Raw genomic sequence first — 25,726 nt, forward strand, 5'->3', positions numbered from 1 at the left:
ACTGTACACATGATCCGTAGGTAAGCAGAGAAGATATCAGCTAAAATGTTCTTGTATTTCTTTTTTCCTGCCTATTTCTTGTTCAGCAACATCTAGTAATATAAACATCACAAACTGGACTGTGCTTCAAGGTTTCCTATTAAATGAACACTTGCCAGTTACTTTAACAGTATTGGATTCTGCTGCTTTGATCCATTTTACTTCTTCAGATACATTAGTTACTTACTATACTTGCACTTTCATTCAGAGTTGCAGTAATAAGTAGGCTTTGAACTGAGAGCTTTTAAGTGCTGTACTCTGCAGTAGTATAATCATCAGCAATTACTTTGTGGGTGCTGTGGTGCAACATTCATCACATGGCAAGCATGTAAATCCATGGTGTCTGCACTGCCAGAGTTTGTAGCTGCAAGCAGCAAGTGTTGTGGGGATGGGATGCAGTGAGATTGTATTTTCCAGTATGACCTGACATATATGAGGAACTGACAGAATACAGTTCATTATAAAATTTCTCCAGAAAGTGTTTTCATAGCTTTCAGCCCTGAGATTTTGTGCCTGATGTCAGTACTGCTGTGAGAATTTTAAGTATTTAAACTATTTGTTTATCAGTTTTGGCAAACAAAGCCACTCTTATATTACAAGTGGTCAGGTGTTTCCCAGATCCTGAATGTGCAGCTGATCTGGTGATATTCATTCCTTCTACTGCTTTCACTTCAGAGTCAAAAGAGAGTAGTAGAAAATGAAGGGGAAAATGCGTTAATTTATAAAGATGATGAAGAGAGAAAAGGTTTGTGTGCACCGGAGAAATGGAAATTTGGGGAGCCAAAAGGAAAACTTTAACTGAATGGGGGAGAAGATGAGTTTCACATGAGTGAGAGGGATGAAGTGAAGGTCTGTAAGAAGAGCAGAGTTCTCTAACTAACCGCGAAAACAACTGTTGTCTTTGGATGCTTCTCCTAACTGAGGTTGAAAATGAAATCACTCATTGCTTTATGTGGCTTTGCATCATCCTTACTTCTTTTTTCCCCGAAGTTGTGGCTGTGTCTGTCCTTTGTCTGAAAATGCCTAGTGATATCATTTGAAGTACTGAAAATACAGGATTTATAGGTTTTGATAAGGTGAGAGAAGCAAGTAGAATGATCCTATGCATGAAAAATCCATATTTGTTGTCGAGATGCTAGTAATTGACATATGCTCTCATATTTTTATGTTGAAGAGTGCAATGTTAAGCAAAATGTACACTTTTCTTCCTACTTGGAGCAGTCAGCTCTCAGTTCTCATGATCTACTTGAACCCTGTTTGTGGCAGGGAGAGAGAAAAATATTTAAAACTCAAACTCATCAGTTAACTAAACCACTGACAGTTTCTTCCTACTTAGCCAGGCTAGTCAGGGCAGTGGTTTTCCATGTCTTTCCCCTATACCCTTTGCTTCCTTGTCACCAGTTCAACCTGTGTTTCAAGGCAGAGACCTGCATCAAACAGGGCTGCAATATCTTACATTTATAATTATGAGGACAGAACTGGAGAGAAAGAAAAAAAAATATTTGCCTTTTCACTTGCTGCATAGGAGAAAGTCACTCGCTCCATCGGTGTCGTGTTAAATGTCAGAGTGCATCTTTCATGGGCCAGAACCATATCTCTTGTGTTAGGACATGGAATGACTGATGTAGCTGGGGGAATTCTTCCCAGATGTTGCAAGAAGCAGAGAGGTCCTGGATGAAAACTCTGCTTGGCTTTTCCACTACTTCATGCTAGCCTGATACACAGATGAACTGAAAAGATTTTTTTTAAAGATTTGGAATTGAACTGGTTTTGTGAAAGATTTGGAGATACTAGTTCTTAATTTGCCTTGCAAAAAATAATCAGACTTGTTATTTTTATTGTTACCCTCTGTCTTGCAGTGTTTTCTTGTAAACGTCTAGGAGAGATTTCAGTAAGATAGGGACCTCAAATAATTTTAACTTTTGCTCGGTAATGTTAATTACCAATGAGTGTTCCTAAAGTGATAGTAAGTAAAGCAAAATCTTACAGGCCCACAAGAATTTTCCAACAATTGAGATGAAAATACACATGAAAGAGTGGAAATATCAGCATAGGCAAAAATAGAAAATTGTGCGCTTAATATTTACTAAGCTTGAAGTCCTTATCAGGCTGGATCCACAAAGCAGTAGTATCTTCCAGAAACTATTTTTTTTACTGAAATATTTGCATTTCTTACCTGATTTTAAGTAATTGGGCATCACTTGCCAGCCTAACTGCATAGCCAAGGAATGCAGGTGTTCGAAATGGTCACCTTGTCATGTGGTATAGCTTACATAAGTAATAGTTATAAACAAACAGTATAAATCATGTCATTTAAACTATTTGGTTATTTAGTACCAATAAAAATAATAATATGAAACCAATATTATAAATCACATCATGTAACTTAGAGCAAGGTGTTCAAAAACAGTTACAGTCATCTGACAACACATTTGCTATTTTGTAAAGAATACTTCCTTTTCTATGCAAAACTTTTTTGATACTCAATATTCTAGGTATGTGAACTTTTAACTTGTCAGACTATTGTAACATATTTGAAAATTATAGTAATTTGATTAAAATGTTGCCTATAAGGCAAAAGGTTCAGTTAATAGAATCCATATGTAATTAAAATGCAGAACTAAATGTAATCAGACCCCAGTGACTGGTGCCTTCATATTGATAGTTTTACAATGGCCTCTGGGGTTGAAAGTTTATGTTCAAGTTACTAATGTAGCTGCGCTCCAGAAAAGGAGCAGGACAGTTTAGTTGTTTTAGATATGACAACATCATGAAGTGACAGTCACACAAAAATTGTTGATGGTCTGAATTTTAGGGGTATCTTCCACTGGCAGGTGGTAGAAGCACAACACTGCAGGAACGTACTAGTGAGAGAATTGCATTCAGCAGCAACACCGCTACATAAACATCCCCAAATGAAAGATCTTGCTGTGAGCAAGTAACGGTGTATTTTTTTAATAATATACTTACTTAATTTGTGTGAATTTGTGTTTGAATCATCTGAAAGTTATAGACACAACACTATGTACCAAGCCACAAAAGAAGTTTAAAAAAATTTCCTGAACTTAAAAAAAAAATATTATTTTCTCTGGACAGTTTTAAGAGTCGACATCCTGTGTTAGAGTTCTCTAATCATCACCAGCACAATTTACAATCAGAACACACAGAGAGCCAGTTCAGACCAGCTCATCTGTTGACTTTGGCAGAAGCCCTTAATCTCACTGTGTGCAGCTGCCACTTGAGAGCTGGGGACTCGGCAGAGAGCCGAAGGAGGGTGGGATGCAGGGTTGGTCAAGGCATGAACACATAGGCCTGCTTCATTTCAACAGCCGTACACTGCTTTTTTTATAGTCTTTTCATTTTACAGCCTTTTTTTTTAAAAAAATAACCCTGAAATTAAATGAGGACCTCTCATGAGCCACTGTGCTCCAGGCATAAGAAATTGTAATGTCTGGCTTCCAGAAACTGTCCTGTCAAAATGTGCTTCTGATTAGGTGGCTTAATTACAGCTGTGAAAACAATGTTGATTTAGGCCTCAAGATTCCAGTGCATGTCAGCCGTTATTAGCTAGCCTTGGACTGAAGCCACCATTTTAAAACTCTACCACTAAAGTCACACACCGCCTGACAACTTTTTATTTAGGCAGAAATGTTGCCAGAAGCAACACATTTTATGCAAAATATTTTTCATTGTGCAAATTTCAAATGTGACACTGTTGATGGACATAAAATGGGTAGTTATGGGTGGACTTCACCATGTCCAAAACCTAACTTTTGCAAAAAAAACCCACCAAAACAAAACAGAACCCCCCTACTACCCTCCCCATTTAAAATAGTTTTTATAAAGTTTGACTGACATAATGCTTAATTTTAATTCCTTTAATTCAGTTTTATTCCAAATCCAGCATGTTGGTTTAACCACCCAATTTTATTGCATCTAAATTTTCCTGACAGTTTCATTTGCTGTTGGGAAATAAAATTGCCATTTTTGCAACATGGGAAATAATGGCTAGTTTCAAAACCAATATGTTTGAAACTTCCTTTGCCTGAAGCAGGTTAAGGCACACACTCAATTTACTTTAGGGTAAAAAAGCTCATTAAATAGTTTTTAATATTTTAATATAATTTAAGTAACTGCTTTCACAGTGGGAAGGCCTATTAGGCCCGTGTATTTACACCTGCAGAGAGGTAAATATTTGGGTAATTAGGTGGTTTCCAATACTTCAACTTTTCAGTGTAGTTGCATAGTTAATGCTGTAAATACTGTAGATGGACACAATGTGTTCACTGCATTTAAACATTACATTTCCACTTGTACTATTTTGCTTTCAAATGCTTAAGAAAGACGTTTAAGTGGGTTGGGTTTTTTCCCCCGCCTGCTTTGTTTTGTCTGTCCTTAAAGTCTCCTTAATGACATGAATTAGCTAAGGAATGTGAGTGAATGTGTGTGGGTGTTAGCTCTCCGCAGAGGCTGGTGCTTTGGAAAAGCAAGATCTACATTCTCACTTCACAGTTGCCATGAAATTCCAAATGTCCATGCTGTGCAGTTTAATGGAAACCATGAAGTTCCTGAATGACCGCAGGTTTGTTCCGATGTTAAACACAAAACAAATCTTTCAAGTCATTGGCTGAGTTGCAAAAAAGGAGGGTCATGTTTTCAGGAAGCTAATCTCCTTTCCTTTTTTTCCTTCATGGTTTGCATTTCTATGGCATTAGAAATGTGTTTCTAGTGAGGTACTGGAACTACCAGCTCACAAACAAAGGTCCTCAGTTCCCAGGGCTGTACGCAAGACACTTGGAACCTGAAGCTGTATTCATCTCTTATCCTAAATGCTCAGGCCAGTGCAACAATTGTACCTCCTAGAGCAACTAATTGGAAATTGATTTAGAGAAACTAATGATTTGGATAAGGTAAGAAGTCTAAAGTATAGGTTCAAGTTTGCCCTGTAAAAATTCATCATGCATTCATTCTCTGCCTGCAGCAGATTACCAGAGAAAAAAGAAGTGAATGCCAACGCTTCATTTTATCCAGTTTTTGAAGGAGGAATACTGGAACGAGCTAGTCTTTTATTTTCTTTGCAAAATGGTACATGGGGTTTCCTGAAACTGAATGTTTCAAAGGCCCCAGTTGCTGTGGAGGGCACCTGTGAGTCAGGGGACAGCCCTGTGACACCATTTCCCTTATTAGATGCCTTTGCAGTGGTCTTTCAAAATGTGTTTCATTGGTAATATGCAATGAGTTTTATTCACAAGCTGCATATGTTTGTTTCCTGTTTTCTACACACCCGTGTTTCTTTTGCCATCTTCCCACACCTCTCAAGGTGACATTTTCAGCACATCAAATTAAAAGAAACTTTTGTATATTATTACATATACCATTAATGCTGCAGTAGAAATAAAAGTATTGGGAGTGCCAGATAGCCTGTTATTTTGACAACTGGATATTATAGACCAGGACATTTAACCCGGGGAAAAAGTTTTTACAAAAGAACAGAGCCAAGGACACAATTTTGTTGGCTTTATAGAAGAAAAGGAATATTCTCTACAAAGGCAGACAAATTCATTTCTTTCCAGACTCAAGAACTTTTACTCAGGCCAGAAGGTGTTTCCTTCTCCCTTTTGAAGAAGTTATTTCAAGAAAGAGAGCTGGGAAGCTTCTCTTATTCCCTGCTAAACTGTGGGTTAAACATAAAGGGAACGTCTGTTTGTTCTGAGACAGTGAATTCACGAATAAATTTTTGGAGGGGATTAAAACATAGCCATGCCTGAATGAGTCTAGCTCAGATACTTAAATGGTGAATGAATCTATGCAATCCAGATTGTCATCTTCCTGATATTTTCTTGAAATTTGAAATTTACATCCTATGCGGTATACTGTTGTGAATAATTATTTTCTTGTTCTGATACCTGTGTGGTTTTGTGTGTCAAGCTAAATATGTAAAGCACTGTTTTAAGGAGAAAATTCAGTGCTGATCTTCAGGCACTAGCTTTGATAAATAGTGCAAGATGCGACCTGTGAGTTGCAATTCAATTGATCAGGATGATAGGTGGAAGGATTTTTCTTGTCTTTTGTGGTGTTTCTTGTTTACTTTGTACCACTAGCTCACTGCCCAGTTCACAGGGAAAGAACACAAGAGAGTAAGACCTAGGGCAGTGTTTCCAGGAATCTGCCTCTTTCTCAGCCAGCCTCAGAAATGCATATATGTGCAGCATGCCCCCACTTATAATGTAGTATGGATTCTACATGCAGCCATTTAAAAAAAATAAAAGGGAAATAAATTTGTGCTGACATTTAAATGGATAGGGCCTGCATAATCTATTTAAGCATAGAAGTATATTTTAAATAGCGGGGAAGTATGTATTCCCCTCAAAAGATGTACTTTAAGTGTTTGTAAAGCAAAATCTTATGTTTAGAGGTGTATGTTACCCTCTGGATGGCAGGCAGATGACCAATGCCCCACCACCAGGGAATGCAGTGCCAACTCGTGGACAAACTTTCCCCCACAGGAGACTACTGTCTCTGATGCTGTATCTCCTCTTACTCTCTGCTTCTGGTGTACTTTCCTTTCCTATTTTACAAGAATTTTTTTTTTTTTAATGGAAGGTAAGGTACCTTTAAAATGCATAGTAAGTAATAAAATTTACTAAAAATATAGACAAGAATAGTGTGGTTAATCACCAGCAGAGCTTCCCTGCTACATGTGATGATATTAGGAAAGCAAAGTAACATTGTGATGATGCAATGATTCCATTTCATCCTTTTCAGATGGTGTAACTGCTTCAATTCCTACACCTTTTAAAAGAGGGACCCATGCAACCTTTAAAGCCACATTGCTTTAAGACATCACACTTTTGAATCTGGCCCTCAGCTGAAATTGGCACATAAACCCACAGTTCACTCAGTAAATGTCAGCATAAAACTGACAGTGCAACACTTGCCTCTCTTATATTTGTATGTTTACCAATATTTTGAAAGCCTTTTGTCCTGTCTAGGTGCTGCAGGTAATTTGACAAAGAAAGCCCTTGGAGGCCAAAGCCACAATAATTAAATAATTCACTAATTTCTCAGCTTTGTTGAGTACCAAGGGTTTCATTTGGTCAGCTCATGTGGTAATCATATGCTTACAGTCAGGGACCTGTTAGTCTTCCAGACTCTGTGTGACATCAAGTTTTCTTTCACAGAGTGTAGTAAATGCGTTGCACTCTTTTGGGAGCCTGAGCATGTATTGTAACTGTAAGTGTCAGAACTTTGCAAAGCTTCCTGACACTTCAAGTCATCCAGTTGCATTTTAATTTGCGCATGTCAAAGCATCCTGTTGCTTTAGGAAGTTCTAGTTTAATTTAATAACTTACTGAAGTTTACTAGACTTTAAATAAAAGATTTTTTAGAAAAGCATAATCTAACTGGGAGCTCTGAATAAAGGAATTTGAGTTATTCTGGAATGTACAAGGCAGACTAAAATACCGAAACATCCCTGTGTAAAATGATCTTTTAAAGTTGCATTACAGCGTTCTTTTTTACAAACCAGACAGCTAAAGAAATGTCTCTCCAGGTCTTGTTCCATGCTCTCTATGACTCTTCTGATAAAAATTTTACTTGCCTGATGAAACTTGGTAGTGTTGTATGTGGTTGTGGTGGGTTCTGGTTTTGGGTGGGGTTTTTTTTTTATTTAACTCTTCTGTGCTTTCAGAACATACTTTTGGCATATGTATATGAAGGGATGAAATTCCATTAGAATTTTTTTAATGTTGATTCACTTCAAATATGATTGGTATGCAGGAAATATTAATTCTATTTGCCTAGTGGACTCACTCAAACTGCATGTTCAGCCTCACAGAAAGTGATGATCTAGTACCTGAGCTGAGAGCAGTTCTTAGAGGCTGATTGTGCTTAGGAATCTAATACGCATAAAAAGTTCTGTAGAAGGAATTATTACATTTTTTAATTTAATTTCAGTCTGAAGTATAACTGTATATATAAATTCAGCCAAAACCAATAGAGACAGTAAACCTAGCTCACCCACACTCAAGTTGTTTATAACTGATAAGCTTGATTCCTTGCCCAGTTAGTGTAATTTGGATCTCGCATTTACAGAAGACCTACATCTTAGCCATGAACTGAAATTGAGCCTAAAATACTTTTTTTTAGGCTATTCAGATATCAACTGATATTTTATAAGCAATACTGCTGGAAAGCCAACTGTTTTCCCTGACCCTTACTGTTTTAAAGCTACCCTTTAGAACTCTATTGAATATACACTGCTTCAGATATTGCACACAGTTTGCAGGAGTAATTCCCTCCTGAAGTTACTTCAGCTAAGTTTTACTGGGGATGAATGAGCATTAAAGTGCTTGGTTGGGATAAGCAAACAAAACTTTGAAAACTCTCCCAAACCTACAGGGAGCCAAATGTAACCTCTTCCCACTGAATCTTTCTCTAAGCTAGTTTATGGGAGAGGGGGATGGAGCCCTTATCAGGATTTTGGCTGGAAGCTAGCAGGCTACACATCTGCAGTGGACAATCCAGAAAACGTACGCTGCATTGGCCAGTGCTAAAAGGGTAGAACCCTTTGTCCTCCTAATACATTGGTGGTTTTAATAATAAACATTCATTTTGAGAAAAGGAAGTTGACAGTCGTAATAGTTGACTTCTAAGTATGTGGTATAAGTCAGTCTTAGAAGATGTTTTTAAGAGGCTACTCAGTTTAATACAGTTATTTAGATGAACTGAGATTCAGATTAGCCTGTAGCCTAATGCAAATGTAGATGTTTTTACTCAGCATGTAAGTGTTTGTCTGTATTTTGTATAACAGATTACAATCAGTCTGTTTTTCAAATAGGTGCAGATAGGTTGCATCCAGTTTATGATCCTAATTCTGTTGACTCCTAAGAGCTAACATCAATCTGCTGTTTGTTTGGGGATGCTAAAGGCTGTCAATTCATGAGATTGGCATTTCCCTTCTCACTTCAGGATTATGGACAACACCAGATTATTTTCTTGCAACAAAATGGACTAAAATCACTTTTTGCTCACCTGAAGGTTTCTGGAGAGATCTGCACTCTCCAAAGGTCTCCACTAAGAGACCTTGTGTGTCTCTGGCACTTCATTTTAAGTCCAAGTAATAACATTTTCCCACTTGAAATCTGAGTGATATGTTCACTACATTCTTTTTCGTTGCTGCAAAATTACCTATTTTTGCATCAGCAACCTCTGCCAGAGGTGTGCGAGTTCCAAGCCTTTATGACTTGCTTCTTTTCACCACCTTTCATAAATATAAGTCAGTCCTATGCCCTTGCCATAAATTCCTGCTGAGAGATGTACCTGCTTTACACCTCAAGCTGTATATTTTCTTTTTGTTTACCTTCCTTCATGCTTATGGCTTCTCTTGAGCTTTTACTTTCTACAAACTGGATGTCTGCTTCTCTTTATGAAAATCACATTTCTTGTGTGAAAAAATGCCCTTTCAATAGTTTTTAGAGAGAACTTCAAGGGGACTTGTTGCTGTAGATATGCTGGGAAAGCAAATAGGTTACATAACCTTTCTGATCTTGCTGTAGTTTAGCAAACACCAGAATCTAAAAGGGCTTCTTGGATAGGCTTCGAGTCTTGCCTTGCTGGAGTTCTAGTATTTGAAAGCCATAAGGCCACCAGAAGACATTTGCTACAGCGACTCTCCTAATTCCACTGTCCAGACACCAGTGCTCATCCAGACTGGTCCACCCTTGGTTAACAGCGTGCCGCTTCAGCAAAAAGTGCTTGAATAGCATTGGTACTTATTGCATATTGGATTTTTAAGGGCCTTTTCTGACCTACTCCACATATTTAAAACAAATACACTTGAGAGAAGAAGTGAGCAAACTGGAATATTCTCAAGGCATCTGTCTGCAAAGTAAGAGTGAGTTCCATGTTTGTTATCATTTTTATATAAGCTATCAGGAGATTACTGAAATGTTGATTTCAATTTTTTAAATAGTTAATTTGTTTTGTTAGCTACATAGATTTTTATTTCTGAATATTATTCCTCAAAATATTGCATATTTGGCAGAAATCCATAGCAAAAATTAATCTCCTGAATGCCTAAAGATTTTTTAATGCAAGAAAGCTGAATCATAAAGACACTTTCATTGTTCCTAGACCTTTCTCCTTTATGTTGTTAAATGTTACTGTTAGAAATAATTACTTTTCCCCTCTTATATCCATATTGCTGATACAGTATATATTTATTAATTATAAAGTGATTTAAGTATTTTACTGTATCAGTGTAATTTCTTTTTTGCCAAAATGTTTATGACGATTAGGTCTAGGATTCTGCATTAAAATTAGTCTTTGGTAAAAGTTAGATTAATGCAACCCTGGGAGAGGTCTGCTGTCCTTGTCCTGTTTAGCAGCAGAATGCCTAAACTGCAGTTGCACCAGTTCGGAGCAAACAGACAAAAAGGAAGGTAGCTAAGCATTTTGCTGTTCGTGAGCAGTTAGAGGGCAAGCAGATGCCATGCACCTTGACCACCTATTATGAAGCTTTTTGCTGCCATGTCAAGTGAAAGCGAGTTAATTGGGTGAAGCTGTAGAGCATGTTAGGGGCATGGTAAAGGGTTGCTGTCTGACAGCTGGATGTCAGCAGAAGCTAGTGAAGTGTGGCTGAGAGACAGAGACCTGTCACAAAGTTCATGTGGACTATAGCACAGTTAGGGTGATGAAACGTGGTTCTGTCTCACTTTCTCCCTCATTGCATTCAAGTACCTTAAGATTTCACACTGTATGTGTCAACCCTTGTTCTCTAAGCTGTTTTCTCCTAACACCTCTGCATTCAAATGATTGGACAGAAGATGCTAATGTTTGGCAAAATGAATGTAAATACACTTTTTTCCTTTTTCTGCTAGAGCGGCAGTATACAGACAAAACTTTGAAGGCTTACGTCAGACAGTCACACTGTCTAGGAATTCAGCTGATGACTGAATACATTTCTCAAGAGAATATGAAGTTTGACACTTTAACTAGTTGGATAGGGACTGTTCTCCCACTAGCACTGGCAGAAGAAAAGGCTAAGTGGGGAGGTCTACATGAGCCGTTTGTGCCTCAGCATGGTGTTGTGAGTGTGTTAGTCTCTGGTTGTAGTCACCTTCTCTTCTTCCTAGAAAGAAGCAAAGAGCTGAGAGGGATCCATGAGAGAGAGAATGAAAAGTTGTGGGAAAACTCACATATCAGGAAAGCCTTTCTTAGAAGCAAGAGGAGCATCAATTAAAGATAGGGTCGACCTTGTACACTGATGTGAAACACAGAGAGGCATCACAAGTTTAGTAAGAGTTCAGTGCACCTTTCAATGTTGTTTCCAACATGCAACACAACATAAGCTGATAGCTATTCGGGTTAGCTACTCAGATTAAAAATAAATAAATAAAAGTTGTTCCTTTCTGGAGAAAGTGGAAAGACAGTGTTGGGCAGCATGGGCAAAAAGTGCTAAAGAATTTGGAAACTTGGATTGAAATCAATACAGACTGAGCATTTCATCATGAGAATAGTGTAATACATTGTTTACCTAATGTTTTTGTATTATTAGTGTAGTGCGGAGCAATTGACCTGAAAATGGGAGACTTCCATGTGTGTTCCAGTGAAGCATCTGGAAGAGAAGCTTACTATATAGGCTGTATGGTGGATTTTGACCAAAATATTTAGAAATAATCAAAATTAGCAACGCAAAACCAAATTATTTGTCTTTAAGCCAACAAAACATTGAAGATAAGGTGTTCGTCTGTTGTGATAATCCTTCCAATCCCATGTGTTCTTCAAACATACCAGGTTTAAGTATGTTTGAATAAAACAGGATTTTCTTTTAGAAAAACAAATACAGTATTATGAAATCTTTCTCTTAATTGCATTTAATTGAGCCTCTAGAGTATGATTTCACTAAATGCATTAAACACTAAAGCATTAGAAAAGCAGGAAAAAAATTATTTCCAGGTATTTCAGACTCATATGTTTGTTTAAAAATGCCTGAAAGTGGAAGAGGGAATTCTTTGCTAATGAAAAAAGACATTAGTATTGTTGGCTAGCAGTACCCAAAGTGTGTTGTGTGTCTACCTTTCTGACTTAATTTGTAATGGGTTGGCAGCCCATTGAATTATTCTCTGATAGCAAATTGTTTGCAGAATCCAGGCAGGAGTGCTGACAATTAAAATTTATACCGAATGTTAGCGTTTTCCTACTTCATGTCAGAGCACCAATTTAATCCTACTGCCTCAGCATACAGAATTGCAAAATCATTGACGTGGGAAGCAAACTTTCTGGTTTTGGCCAGCATACATTCCTGTTGGGGAAAAGTTTGTTAACTAGTACTATATTGCCCTGACACCCACTAGTAATATTTTCCATTTTAAGCATCAGTTTCTAGCATTTTCATCAGTCTTATGTATTATTTATTTCACGGAGAGCGAGAAATGGCTCTTGGAACTACTTTTAACAAAAAAAGAATGAGCAGCATACTGGAAGTCCTTTGGCATTGTTTGGCAAAAGGCAACCCAGTTTTGAGAACAGCAGTCTGAGAAGGAGGTTGTGAATGATCTGAAAATGTGCATCTTTCTCTGTAGGGAAATAGGTTTTCCACATTTGTGCTGCAAAATGGTTGTTTCTTTATTACTTACTGGAATTGCTGTTGCCACAGTGAAATGATGCAGTTGATGCTACAATGATAGCTTAGGTGGGAGAAGCTGAAAAGAACATTATTGGCCATTTGATTTGCTGTCTACTGTTATTACTGTGTATATGTATGTTCTAGAGTTGGGGTGAGAGGAATCAGTATCAGAAATCAATTTTGGAGAAATATATTGACTGTTTCTCACTTTCCCCCCATCCTACTCTATGTCTATGCTTACCTTATGTTTCTTTCTACTATTGAGGGACTGTGCTACAGCCTTTCCAGATATTTTAGTGATTTCTAGAATTCAGAAGAAACTCCAGCTTGCTCCTCCCTCTGCATTTCTGTTTGCTGTCATGCATCCTCAAACATGTAAGCATCCTGTTATCTGGTGATTTCCCTTTGGTCTTGTAATCCAACAATTGTCTTTAATTTACCTTGAGATATAATACTGAACTTACTACTGCATCTGCATAATCGTATATGGAACCCCCATCACTGCCCTTTTATTTTGCCTCTTACTCAGTCGTTTTCTGTTTTCATTCTAAGCAGTTTCATTACTTTCCGTATATCCAACCTTGTTATTCATAAAGCAGAAGCCTTAACTCACAAAAACTGTACCACTTTTTCTTATGATGATTTTCTTTATAATACAGAATTTTATATGTCATAAGAAAGTGGAAGGGAAGTTTGGGCTACTGTGTTTTGAAATTGAATATTTGAAAGCAGTTTAAAGTGACTAAAATTAGTGGTGGGAAATCCCCAAACTGGAAGGAGTTACTGTTTTAACATACAAATAAAGGAGGGCAATTGGAAAGTTGTAGTGTGGTATTATAGTGAAAATTGTGGTCCAATAAAATTATCCTTGTGTAGACTTTGAAGGCTGAAACTGTTCTGACTGATTTGTGGCTTCAGCTCTGGTTATAGATTTTACTTCTACAATTAAAGATAAACTATCTACTTCTACCAGTGAATTTCTTTATGTAGTTACCTGTTTGCACCACTGTCTTAACATGTGCATAGCCTTCTAATTCCAAGTGTCTAACTGTGCATATTATTCCACAAGTACTGATGTATAAAAGCAAAATGAGGTGTCTTTGATCACATCATGATGCTTTTGAGTAGGCTGACGTTGTAATAAAAATATATATAAGGATATAATACTTGATAGCATTACAATATTTCCCCACAATATAATACGTAATCAAGCAACCCACTATAAATCAGTCTTAACTTTGGTAAAACAGCTCATGTATCATGAGACAACTTGTAAACTAGATACTACATGTGGTCATAGGTTAGTCAAAGAAGAAAAACTGGGGAGAAGAATTGTTTTAGAAATCTTTTTCCATGTCTAATACTAAAAAATTACTTGAGTTAACTATAGTTTAGAAAGCAATTATTCCATAATATAGACTAACCTTTCATATTTTGGTCTTTGGGAAAGCATGTTTTATGAAGTTAGGCTATCAAACTTTGAAAAATTACCTTAGGACGAGACCAATTATGATATTACATATATATTTTCAAAGCATATTTTTGCTAGACATATTGTGTCCTAAATACCTATTTACCTGATGCGGTGTAACAGTTTAGATGGAATAATTTACAGCTTATCAGGTAAATAAAAGCGCTATGCTTAAGATTTACCTGAACAGACACCTTATTTAAGAAACATAATTCCTCTTTTAAAAATTACCTAAACGCATATTTATATGATGGATTATCATCACAGTGCTGGCATAGTCATTTCAGTTTGTCAATTTAATATGTTTTAGAAAGGTGTCTAAATACAGTTATGTTGAAAGAAGTCTATTGGGGAAATTATAACTGCCTTTAAAATTCCTGCGTACAGGTGTGTGGTCAAACAATGAGTGCTGTAACAGTTCATAGTGTTTTTTCTTCTAACCTATAGAATCCTGTTTTCTTGTTCATCATGAGTGTATATAATGATATTGGATCAAAACAGTTCTTAGGAGTAATAGCCAAGATTTTTTTTTACATCAATCACGTTGCTATTAGGTCTGGTTTCCCTTCTATTCAATGAATAGTGTTCTATTCTTTGTAAGAAGTACAGCACAAGATCTGGATAACTAAAAGAGAGCTTTTTTTTTTTTGCACAACAGTGAAGCTTTTACTGTAACATAGTCTATTGACTTGCTGCCAATCATTAAGTTTCATACATTTTTTTGCAACTCTCAAAGGAAATCTGATTTCTTATCTCCTTACTGGGATTTTGATGCCATATTCTTAAAAAAAACCACCTCACTACCTCTAGAAAAAAAGTAATATGAGAGTGTAATTGTACCATGTGATTTTTACTCATTATGATATGCTGATTGAGATGTTAAAAGCAGTAGAAACCAATATGTTTAAATTTGTCTTCAATATTTATTATACAGAGTGAAACCTGTTTATAGCTTATACCTCATTGATTTCTTTTTTTTACACATGGAAGTGTTTTTAGAACATCACAAGTTATTTGCGTATTTCAATATTGCCTTAATTTTTGTTATGAATGACTCATTTTAGAGAAAATTTTGGCTATGTGGTCAGCTGATTGAAGTGTACAAATAACAGACTGTTAAACGGGGTAATAGGTGGATGCCTAGGTGGATTGAGATCTCATTTCAGATGTGCTGATACAAATGCTGCAAATCTCATTTGTGCTTTGGCTTTTTAGTGGTTCCCATTCTGCATAACATTGAACCTGGAAGGACTGAAAAGGTGGACTGTTTCAGATCATACTTGCCAGTTCTGCTGGTTATCATATCCTCATCACCACCACGGTTTAGAGAAACTCAAGACACTACCTCATTTTAACTCTCTACTTGAAGTAGTCATCTAAATTTGCTACTGTATGGGTTCTCAGTGAAGGTCTAACATAACCTAGCTGTTTACAGTAGCTGCAGTATGGCTTCTGGTGAATCAGGAAATCAAAAGAGGCCATATCAAAGGGAACTGTTGAAGTAGGTGTTAGAGGCAACCATTGATTTTTCTCCAGCAACAGTAACAGAGGAGGAAACGGAATCTTTCATGAATGTGTCTTTATACATATGATTGAGTCTGGATTTGTTGAAATATGAATATACATACACCCTTCTGCCTCTCTCTGGAGATCTATGAATATGTATATTGGAATGTGTGCCTCTGTATGTATGCATTTCTGCCTCTCTCTGTGTGTGTTTATATATGCATGTACTCTTCCTGAAACGCTGAAGAGAGTGTTTAAAACTTCAAATATAACATAACAGTCTTTCAGTATCTTAACTTTTGTCTTTTCCATAATTATACTTTGCATGTGAAGTTTTCACATATTTTATGACCTGATGAAATAATTGATTGTTATTTCCACAGCTATATAGTGCATTGGGTAAAATGGTAACATAGTCTATTGACTTGCTGCCAATCATTAAGTTGCCCTTGGTAAAGGGTAGAAGAGCAATATGGCATTGTGTTTTCTGAAGTTTCTTTATTATTTTGGATATTTAAGGGAGTACAGAGTGTCTTTATAATTTAAAAAAATTATTAATGCTGATATACTGGTATTATCCATAATCATTCAAAGCAGGATGCACAATATTTTGGTGTTGGAAGTTACTTAATGTTGAATTTTAACTGGTCTAATCTTCATAACTGACTGTATGTCAGGACTCACTGAAATATGAATCATGTTCCCCATCAATGTTCCCCATCAATGTACATTCAGTATGTGTTCTCTGGCCATCTTCTAACAGGCTAACATTTGAAGAATATTAAGTGTTTGACTTCAACTGATGGTAAAATATATTTAAATGTAAATTAATACCTTCCATGGTTAGCATGGTATATTTTTCCTAATAACAGTGACAGGGAGACTGTAGAGTAAGTTTTTTTTTTAATTTATTAAAAAAACCACACCCTAGAAATTATAATGAAGAGGGGTAAATGTTTTCTGTAAGTATCTGTAGCACTTCCAAGAAAGTAGGCTATTGTTTCCTAACACTTACTAGTGCAGAATACTTTAGTTAATGTCCTTTGTTCCTGCTTATTAGAGATTAATGTACATATTCAGGTACCATGTATTTTAAATAAGTGTTTGAAACACGAAGCAAACAATTACAAATATGTCATATACATATTATTGTGAAAGGCAAAATGAAATTATTTTCTTCCTTGTTTAACAGTAAATGTAGATTCTTTCTTGTTTTGTTTTTTATTATTACTTTATTTTACTCCAGGAATCAAGAGGGAATTCAAACATCACCATGGCTTCAAGCTAGGAATTCAGCCTGACCAGAGTTGCATCCCAGAATTTTTGGCATTGCAAGCTGAACCTGACACATCCTACAGTTTTATGCACAATAGAGTCAGTTCTCAGTCTTCAGTCTATTCCTTCAGCCTTAATGTCACATCCAGTCCCAAAAGAACAACGGAAAATGGATTTTCAGATTCTTCGTATCAATAATGTTTCAGAAGGAAAAAACTGCATTAATGTAAAATGATGCAATTAAAGTGCAATTTTGTTGCTACCTTTGAATTGTAGTTCAGCGTATGTATTTTTTGACATTAATTTTACATTTTTATGAAAATGTGCATTCATATGTTCACATTTCTGTGCTTCTCATTCTTTGCATACTGAAACAGGGTTTTTTAACTTTTATTTATTGCAGTTGTTCATTTTTTATGTAGTATATTTTTAAATGTTAAAGAATGACACATTTTGGGTAATTTTCCTTAGTCTTAAAAAAAAAAATCAATAAGCCATTTTAGTCTCTATCTATCAAAGTTGTTTCATACTTGTCTATTTTAAAGCAGGACTGCAATACTTTAATAGGATTGAGAGAGCTATTTGAAATGTATGCCAATGATTCCTGTCATTTCATGGCAGCCCTGCCATGGTTCACTGAGCCCCCTCTTTTCTCTTGTCAGCTCAACTGAAGACAAGCATTTAGTTGCAAACTTTAAGCAGGTTGTGCAAAACAGAAATGATGTGACTGCTTCTCTTCCTGCACAATAATGTCACTGCTGGTCAATGTGAGAAGGTCAGGTTGCTCCTTGTAAAGCTACATGATACCACTTGCCTATTTGAACAAGTTAAGTTAACTGCTGAATCTGGTCCCTGCAGGCACTGAAAACTCACCCTTTTATCAAGTCTGCATTTCATAAGAAAGAACAATCGTGCAGGGAGAATTTCTGATGATATGTTTATGTACTTTATAAGGACAGTTCCCAAACCAGTGTTGCAGGTAATATATTTAGTTTAAGCTGAAAGACTTTAAAGTAATGGCTGTTTTGACCTTCAAATAGACTCCTTTTTTGTTGTTGTTGGTAGGACCCAAGAGCGACGCCCATCTTTGATGCTGACAGAATTTAAAGCAAGGCCATTGCCCTGCATTTTCTGCCTTGTAGCACACAAAAGTAAAATTGTATGTCAGGCCGAGATGTCGGGAAGCTGACAAGATGCCCCAGTGACATTTCAGCTGGAAAGAGCAAGTGTCTTGCAACCAAGTGGTCAAATATCAAATAATAGGTCAAGCAGGAAGGAGCTGAGTTCTAACCACAAAGAGGTTTCTGGTAACTTACTTGACAAGCTTTTGGGTGCTTTGTGGCTTGACAAAGTGATGTTCTGTTGGGTATCGCTAGACAGACTGTTCTTTATCGCCTTCAGAATATCAGACATTGACATTGATTAAACTCTTTAACCCTTAAAGGTTAAATCCTAACAGTTTCATCCCTGTGAATGAAGAACAAAAGAAAATTTGTAATATACCATATGTTTTCATATTAATCACTGAACTCCCCAGTGCTATTAACTTTTGATGTGCTATGTAGTTTTTGACAAAGAGATTGAATGCAAAATCTATATAATAGATTGTTTCTCATTATGGGCCAGTGATACATTAGAAAAATAATATTATGCATTATGAAATTTGTAATTTCTTCTAATATGTCATATGTAGGATTTGATTTTAAAGTCTCCCGACTACTACTGAAATTCCATTTTGGATGGAAAACAATATTTGCATAGATAATACACCACTTACAATGACCAAAGTCTTCCAAATACCCTCATTTTCAGATACCAGAAAAGTTATTATAAATCTCAAATTTACAACAGAAGAACTTTAATCAAAGATAGCTTCAATTTTTCAGGTATTTCCCTATTGTGCAAGTCCATTGCTCACAGCCATGATATGCATATGTCTATGTATACTAATACAGAGCCAAGGAAAAACAAGTAATAAATCCTGTAGAATTCTCACATGCAAGAGCTGGCTGATAGGGAAAGAACACTCCTTTTTCTTTATGATGATGGTTTTATTCTTGAATACTGAAGAAAGAAGTTCGTTTCCCTCCAAAAGCCTTGGCTCCCCACTTTCCTGACAGTGACTGTTTTTGGCAAAGGCACTGCAAGTACTGTATTCTGCTCTCCCCAATATAATGTCAAAGATCCGTTACATTTGTCTGAAGATGAAAGAATATATTTTACTGAGTATTTTTCTCTCTACTATGTATAGAAGCATGTCTGTGCTTCACTTTTTAAAAGATATTCCCATGGTACTCTGTAGTTTGAGAACAAAAATGCCTATTCTTTGCTATGTGGCCTCAAACTACTGAAGAAAATTTGCAGCATATTGGTCCCTTTCCCATCATTGCCAGCACATGTGGTATTGTGCACGTAGAGACAGAAGAATGATTTCTTTCTGACATCAGTATCTTATCGAGACTAGGATTGATCTCCAGTTACTCCAGTTACTGCTCCAAGCATAGGTTCATGTGATTTCACAGGGGCCATAGCAATGGCAAAAGGCATGTAGTTAACAGGAATATTCGAGTGAGCTGTCGTTTCTCTCAAGAACTAGCTTGTATGTTTTCATTGGAAGGAGGACATCTACCTCATTTACTCTGTTTAAATATTGACAAACTGTGAGTTACAGACTAATTTTCTTAAACCCATCTACTTTGAATAGACTTCAAAATATCTTTTGTTTGGATGTCAGATGTGCAATTTGTAAAGGAAAGCTCATCTTTCTCATATTCTCAGTAAGTTGTTGAGTAGTAAACTGTATCTTCATTATCCAAATACTCCTGTGTTGCTTTTCCAGGCATCTGATAAATTGAAGTTTGTGATAGATTCTGAATGAATTGAAGAACTCCAGCTGGTGAGATCCCCTGTTAGTAGTTTACAATGATCCTACCAAAGCATTTCTTTCTCTTTTTGGGGAGACAATAAAACTCATGCTGGTGTAGGATGTGGCAACGCAGTTCAGTAACAGTAATTGCCAAAAGACCATCCTGACTGTTTTATACCATCTGCTCTCTCTGGCTTGCTTTGAAGATTGCAGAGCTTGAGACCTTGATCCTTACTTTCAGAGCTTTTCATGGTTTGGGCCTGGGATTTCAAGAGGACTGCTTCCACTTGGATAACCTCAGCTCTATCAACAGCACTGCTCCATGAGAAAAACTGAACAGTTTTCTTAGAAGAAAGCCTATGTTTGGTGGGGCTAGAATATTCTCCATGTTTTTGGAATGTGGCACAACAAAAAATTGATCACAGATATGCTTTCAAGCAGGAGGGTTGGACAAGATGATCTCCAGACATCCCTTCCAACCCCTACCATTCTGTGACTCTGTGATTCTGATCAGTCTCAAAATTCATATTAATTTGTTTTCCCACCAAGCAACTTCTCTCTGAAAGAGTCTATGAAATATTTCTTCCCTGCAGCAGGAAGTTTTACAGCTGTTAGTATGAATTGTGTGTATTCTTGTGTGCACATGTGCATGTATACCTCTCAGCAAAGAGTTTGGTTATTGGGCTGACTCTATTACTGCTCCACATACTGCAAGCAGTTACTACTACACCAGTAGTACAGAAGGACTTTTTGGCTGCCCCTGTCTCTCCTTGAATATTTACAATTTCAACACAAGCTTTACTGCCAGTGAAGTTTATGTACAATTAGGGGAGTCTCCTCCATTGATGGAAAAGATCTTGGATGCCTTTACCAAGTTAATCCAGGGCAGCTGAGGTTGGAGGGCACCACTGGAGATCATGTAGTCCAGTGCCTCTGCTCAGAACATAGTCAGCTACAACAGGTTGCAGGGCATCATGTCCAGTTGGGTTTGAACATCTGCAAGGATAGAGTCACTCTTGACAACCTGTTCCAGTGTTCAGTCACCCTCAAAGTAAAGGTGGTTTATGTTTAAATGGAATTTCATGTGCTTCAGTTTGTGCCCCTTGCCTCTTGTTGTGTCACTGGGCACCACAGAGAATACTGTGGCTCCATCTTCTTTACTTTGCAGGTATTTATAAACATTGATAAGATCTCCCTGAGCCTTCTCTTCTAGAGGGTAAAAAAAAATCACAGCTCTCTCAGCCTCTGCTCATGTGACAGATGCTCCAGTCATTTTATGAGTCATCTTTGTGTCCCTTCACTGGATTTACTCCAGTATGTCCATGTCTGTCTTGTACTATGAAGCTCATGACTTTAGCCGTTACTCCAGTATGTCCATGTCTGTCTTGTACTATGAAGCTCGTGACTTTAGCCGTTACTCCAGATATGGCATCACCAGTACTGAATAGAGGGGAAGGATCACCTACCTTAACCTGCTGACAGGTCTCCTCCTGATGCAGTCCAAGGCAGCTGTTGGCCGCCTTTGCAGCAAAGGTGCATTGCTGCCTGTGGTCAACATGGAGCCTATAATGACCTCCAGGTACTTTTCTGCCAAGCTGCTCCCCAGCTGGTCCTCAGTCAGTCTTGACGCCCCAGCCTGTCCCAGGGCTGAGGTTATTCCACGCTGGGTAGAGGCCCTTCTTCTCTTTTTTTGAAATTTGTGAAGTTCATGTCAGCCCATTTCTCCAGCCTGTCAAAGGCCCTCTGGATAGCAATCAAACCTTTCTCATCTATCAACCACTTCTCCCTGCTCTGCAACATCAGCAAACTTGTGGAGTGTGCACTGGGTCCCATTGTCCATGTCATTAATGAAGTTATTAAACAGTATTGGCCCCAGTATTGACCCCTTGGGTACACCACTGGTGACTGGCCTCCAAGTGGACTTTGTGCCACTGTTCACAACTCTTTGAGCACACCAGTTCAGAGAGTCATGTGCATGTATCTAGTGCATATTTCCTTACTCAACAGAGGGCCATTTTGCTGTGTAAAGAGCTGTCAAAGTACCCAAACACTGCTAAAGCCCTAGATTAAGTGAAATGTAATGTTTTATATAGCATGTCTAACAATTAGGTCAGTTTGAGCATGTGATCATTTACAACAGCATCTGATCATACTGCTGTCATCCTATGCTTGAAAGGTTTTCCAAGGCTTTAAAATTTATATAAATCTGCATGTTCAGTGGCATAACTTAGCTCCTAAGTATTATTTAAACTGTCTTTTGAAATACAAAATTGCTTTAGTAGCATTTTTCTCCTGATGGTTTTTGTTGTTGTTTGATTATTCTCTAGTGAATAAAACTCAAGAATCACAGTATCACAGTTTGGAAAATTTTTATGTGAAGAGCACCTTTCTTCCATTGCTGGTGATGAACGCTAAGCTTACTCAACATTTGTCTTTCCATCCTTTTGATGATTGGCCTTGAAATCCAAACTCACAAAATGAATCTTTAAGGACATTCTTTCCTATCTTACCAACTTCCATTTCTCCAGTATGAAACTACTAGAATTTGCCTAACTTGGTTTCACTTTGGTCTTCATAATCTGATCCTTTTTGGACAATCATTTCACATCATGCTCTCTGTATGGCCCAAAAATATACCTCAGTATTTATTTGGAAAGTATTTAAGTGTCTTCTTTCCTCTTTGCTGAATATTCACCTAAAACAGTGGAATCTACAGTGATCTTTGCATATATTAAATCTAAATTATTTAACCCCTTTATCAACAGTGTTTTGGGATTAAAACTGATATAATAACATTCTCTGATAGGTTCCCTACATCTACTGTGACTTCAATTTTACAGATGTAGACTTGGCTCTCAATTAGGTCACTGAAAATGGTCCTACAATATCAGTGGAAGATGGAAGGTGACATGCTCTTTGTCATGCTAATGTGGATCTGATCACTGTCATGGGGAGCATCATGTAGGGATTTTGTGCAATTTATATAATATTATATATTGTAGTTCGATGCTAATGTTAGGGAAAAAAAAGGGTTCTTATATTAGGAACCAGTCATTCAGCAATGCACATGAAACTGAATCTTTTTCTGCTGTTTTTGGTGTCCAGTGACTGATTAATAAAATTGAACAAGGACAAAGAAAAATACAAGGAAGTGTCTGAAAGTAAATTGTTTCCAAGGAATGCTCAGCAGGAGGTAGGGATATCCACTCAATAATTTGTCTTCAGTTCTTTGTTTACCACTTCTACTTTACAATACTTCTTGTCTCTTTTCAAGCTAATAGTACTAATAATCATTACTGATATTAGATTGCCTTCTCATGGCTCTACTGTGCCTGATTAAAGCTTCAGGAGCTGTTGGATTTTGTTTTGAATAATTCAATGAAAGTAAGCAATTAAAAAATGAGGAACACTGGATTTACTTTAAGCACAAGTATTGTGAGCATTATAGTGTAAGTAGCCTTTCTTTTTCATGGTAAACAGATTTTAATCTCCCATTGCATGATGGTAGCAGGAAGATTGTTCAGAATTAAAACAAATATGCTAATTACATTTAATACATAACATATTTATGTTCCTTTTTGCATTATACATAGCTAAGCCATATAGCAGCCCCACTAACTACTGACTCGTAAATGCTTGAATGGTTTAGTTCACAGGATTGGTGTAATCCTAAAAGTCCTTGCAACAAGCATTATAGACTGTGTACTTGTGAACAGTAGTCTATTAAGTAAGACATAAACCTTTTACGCTTTACAGGGAAAATGCTGTTAGGTGTAAGAATCTGGCACTTATGCACATCAGTGCCAGTGTAAATGGTGGCAACTTTTGTATGAATCAGGTAAGAGTTTCGGTAACTTGCAGTGTATGCTGTGTTGATTTGCCAGCCCATCATGTCTTCATAAAGTCTTTCTAATGCATGGGATTCTGGGGGCTCACATGGGGGAGAACCAAAGCTATACTCCATCCCATGACTTCTGGACAGCGTTTGAGATTTTTGCTGAATAAAAAGCTTTAAAAATAATTTCCAAATCCTCAGTTCACAAGGTAGTTATCAAAAAAGGCAAGGGCATTAGGAATTAAATATTAAATCCTTTCCTACCCCCATGCCATGTGAAGGTTAATAAAATTTGTTCCCATAAACAATAGCATGGGAGAAATCTTAGTTGCAGTATGTTTACAGTAGAAGAGAAATCCTGGTTTCAGGCTTCATTCTCAGTTGGCTTACTGATACAAGTTTATGTCAGACATTTGGGGTAGGAAGCTGTATATATTAAAGCACTGACCTTAACGAGAGTCATGCAGCTAAAATCCTGCACAGTTCTTTTAAAATGTCAGGGGTTAATGTTATTTAAATGCAGTATTCGGTGGTTTAATTGAGTCATGCTTCGTTGTCTTTTACTGCACATTAATGCCAATGAAACACTGATTGTTGACAGAAAGTTCTCTTCAGCAAAGTATACACTGACATATTGTGCTGCTATAGAGGAATAGTGTGCAAGACAGAGCAGTTGTACTCTGCTGGAGTAGGGATCCTATACTGCCTAAATGGTGGCAACATTCATTATATGCTGAGAGGAAATGTGAACTAATTCTTTTTTCTCATATGTGTTTTCAGACTGCCTCTTGAGAGGACTGATAAGACAGAATTGTTGGGTCTTTAGATAAATATATTAATCTCAAGATTTTTTTTGTCGGGTGTGTTGCACAAGTTAATAAATGTACCTTGAAAAGTACAAAACCAACTCCAGAAGGCAGAGTTGTTATAGAAGGACCTTCTGATACCTTTTGTAATCTTGTCTTAGGACACACCAATGGCTTTTCAACTTGTCTAAGTTTGGAAGAAATAACTTCACGTTCTTTCTCAAAATACTTCTCAGTGTTAAGTCTCCATGCCAGTCTGAAACCCTCAAGAGGAAATAGATGCTGGCTTGGCAAGTGAGATATAGAAAATACTGTACATTCTGGACTGAAACAAACAAAGGATTTTGAAGAGGAATATGGGAAGCAGTAAAGACTGGTAAGCTTACAAGAGCTTTTGTGCACAATGGTGGGGTATATTTCATATTGTGCTTTTGCACGGTAGAATAACTATTCCAAAATAACTGCCCTCATATGGACAGCTGTTACATACTTCCTTATTTTGGCTGAAGAAGTCTGCACGCTGTTTGCCTAGTTCCATAGGGCTTTGTTATGTTTTTGGTCTCTCTGCTTTCCAGGATTTTTCTCTTGACTGCAGGGCGCTTTCTGGAAGTCATTAGAATTCTGTGTCCTGGAAATAAGTTTCCAAATGCTCATGAGTTACAATTTTTTTTTTATTTTTTATTTTTTTGCAAGCCAGTGTCATTTTTCAAGTTGATGTCAGCCAGTATGGTTGAAGCGTGCAACTGGTAATGGACCTAGCTAATGTGAAACTTTTGATGCATTGCGTGAACTTCCTGGTTCTTATACTATCTTACTAGGTGGCATCAGGACATCACACTTGGACTCCTAAAGGAATAACTAAGTGTTTGAATCTTATGTGAGTAGTAAATCACAAAGAGTTTCTGTAGAAAGTCTTAGTAGTCAGAGCTTCTTAGAAGCAGCAGCCCATTTAAGTACTGGCCTATATTTGTTTAAGTAAATATATTTAGCTTCCTCCTAGTATCTAAGATATTGTGAAAGTGTTTGGAACCAGAGTAACTACTCCACAGTAGGAATTACTGGTGAAGTTTGCAGATCTATGTCTTCTTCCAAGATCCACAGAGTCTCTTGTATACTACGGAGAGCAGTATAGTTCAGCAGGCACGGCCTGTAGAGCTCTGACCTGTGTAAGCTCAATTCTCATGTTTGCCACTGGCTCAAGGGCAAAAGATAAATCCTTCCAACTTCCAGAAACTCACAACTGTGCTGCAAAGAGCACTGATCAATAGAGAGGGATGAAGCCATAAGGAGACTTGCGGGA

General features: G+C 37.1%; 1 protein-coding gene across 1 annotated transcript in view; it reads left to right on the forward strand.

Moving 5' to 3' along the window:
• The window catches only part of CCDC171 (coiled-coil domain containing 171), a 161,244-nt gene extending 144,166 nt beyond the window's left edge, over nucleotides 1-17,078 (forward strand). The window contains 1 exon segment of the mRNA XM_064439638.1: nucleotides 16,891-17,078. Within this exon segment, the coding sequence (XP_064295708.1) occupies nucleotides 16,891-16,932 (42 nt within the window). The 3' untranslated portion in view covers nucleotides 16,933-17,078.
• Nucleotides 17,079-25,726: the final 8,648 nt, after the last annotated feature.

This window comes from Phalacrocorax carbo, chromosome Z (genome assembly GCF_963921805.1).
Source record: "Phalacrocorax carbo chromosome Z, bPhaCar2.1, whole genome shotgun sequence".
NCBI lineage: Eukaryota > Metazoa > Chordata > Aves > Suliformes > Phalacrocoracidae > Phalacrocorax > Phalacrocorax carbo.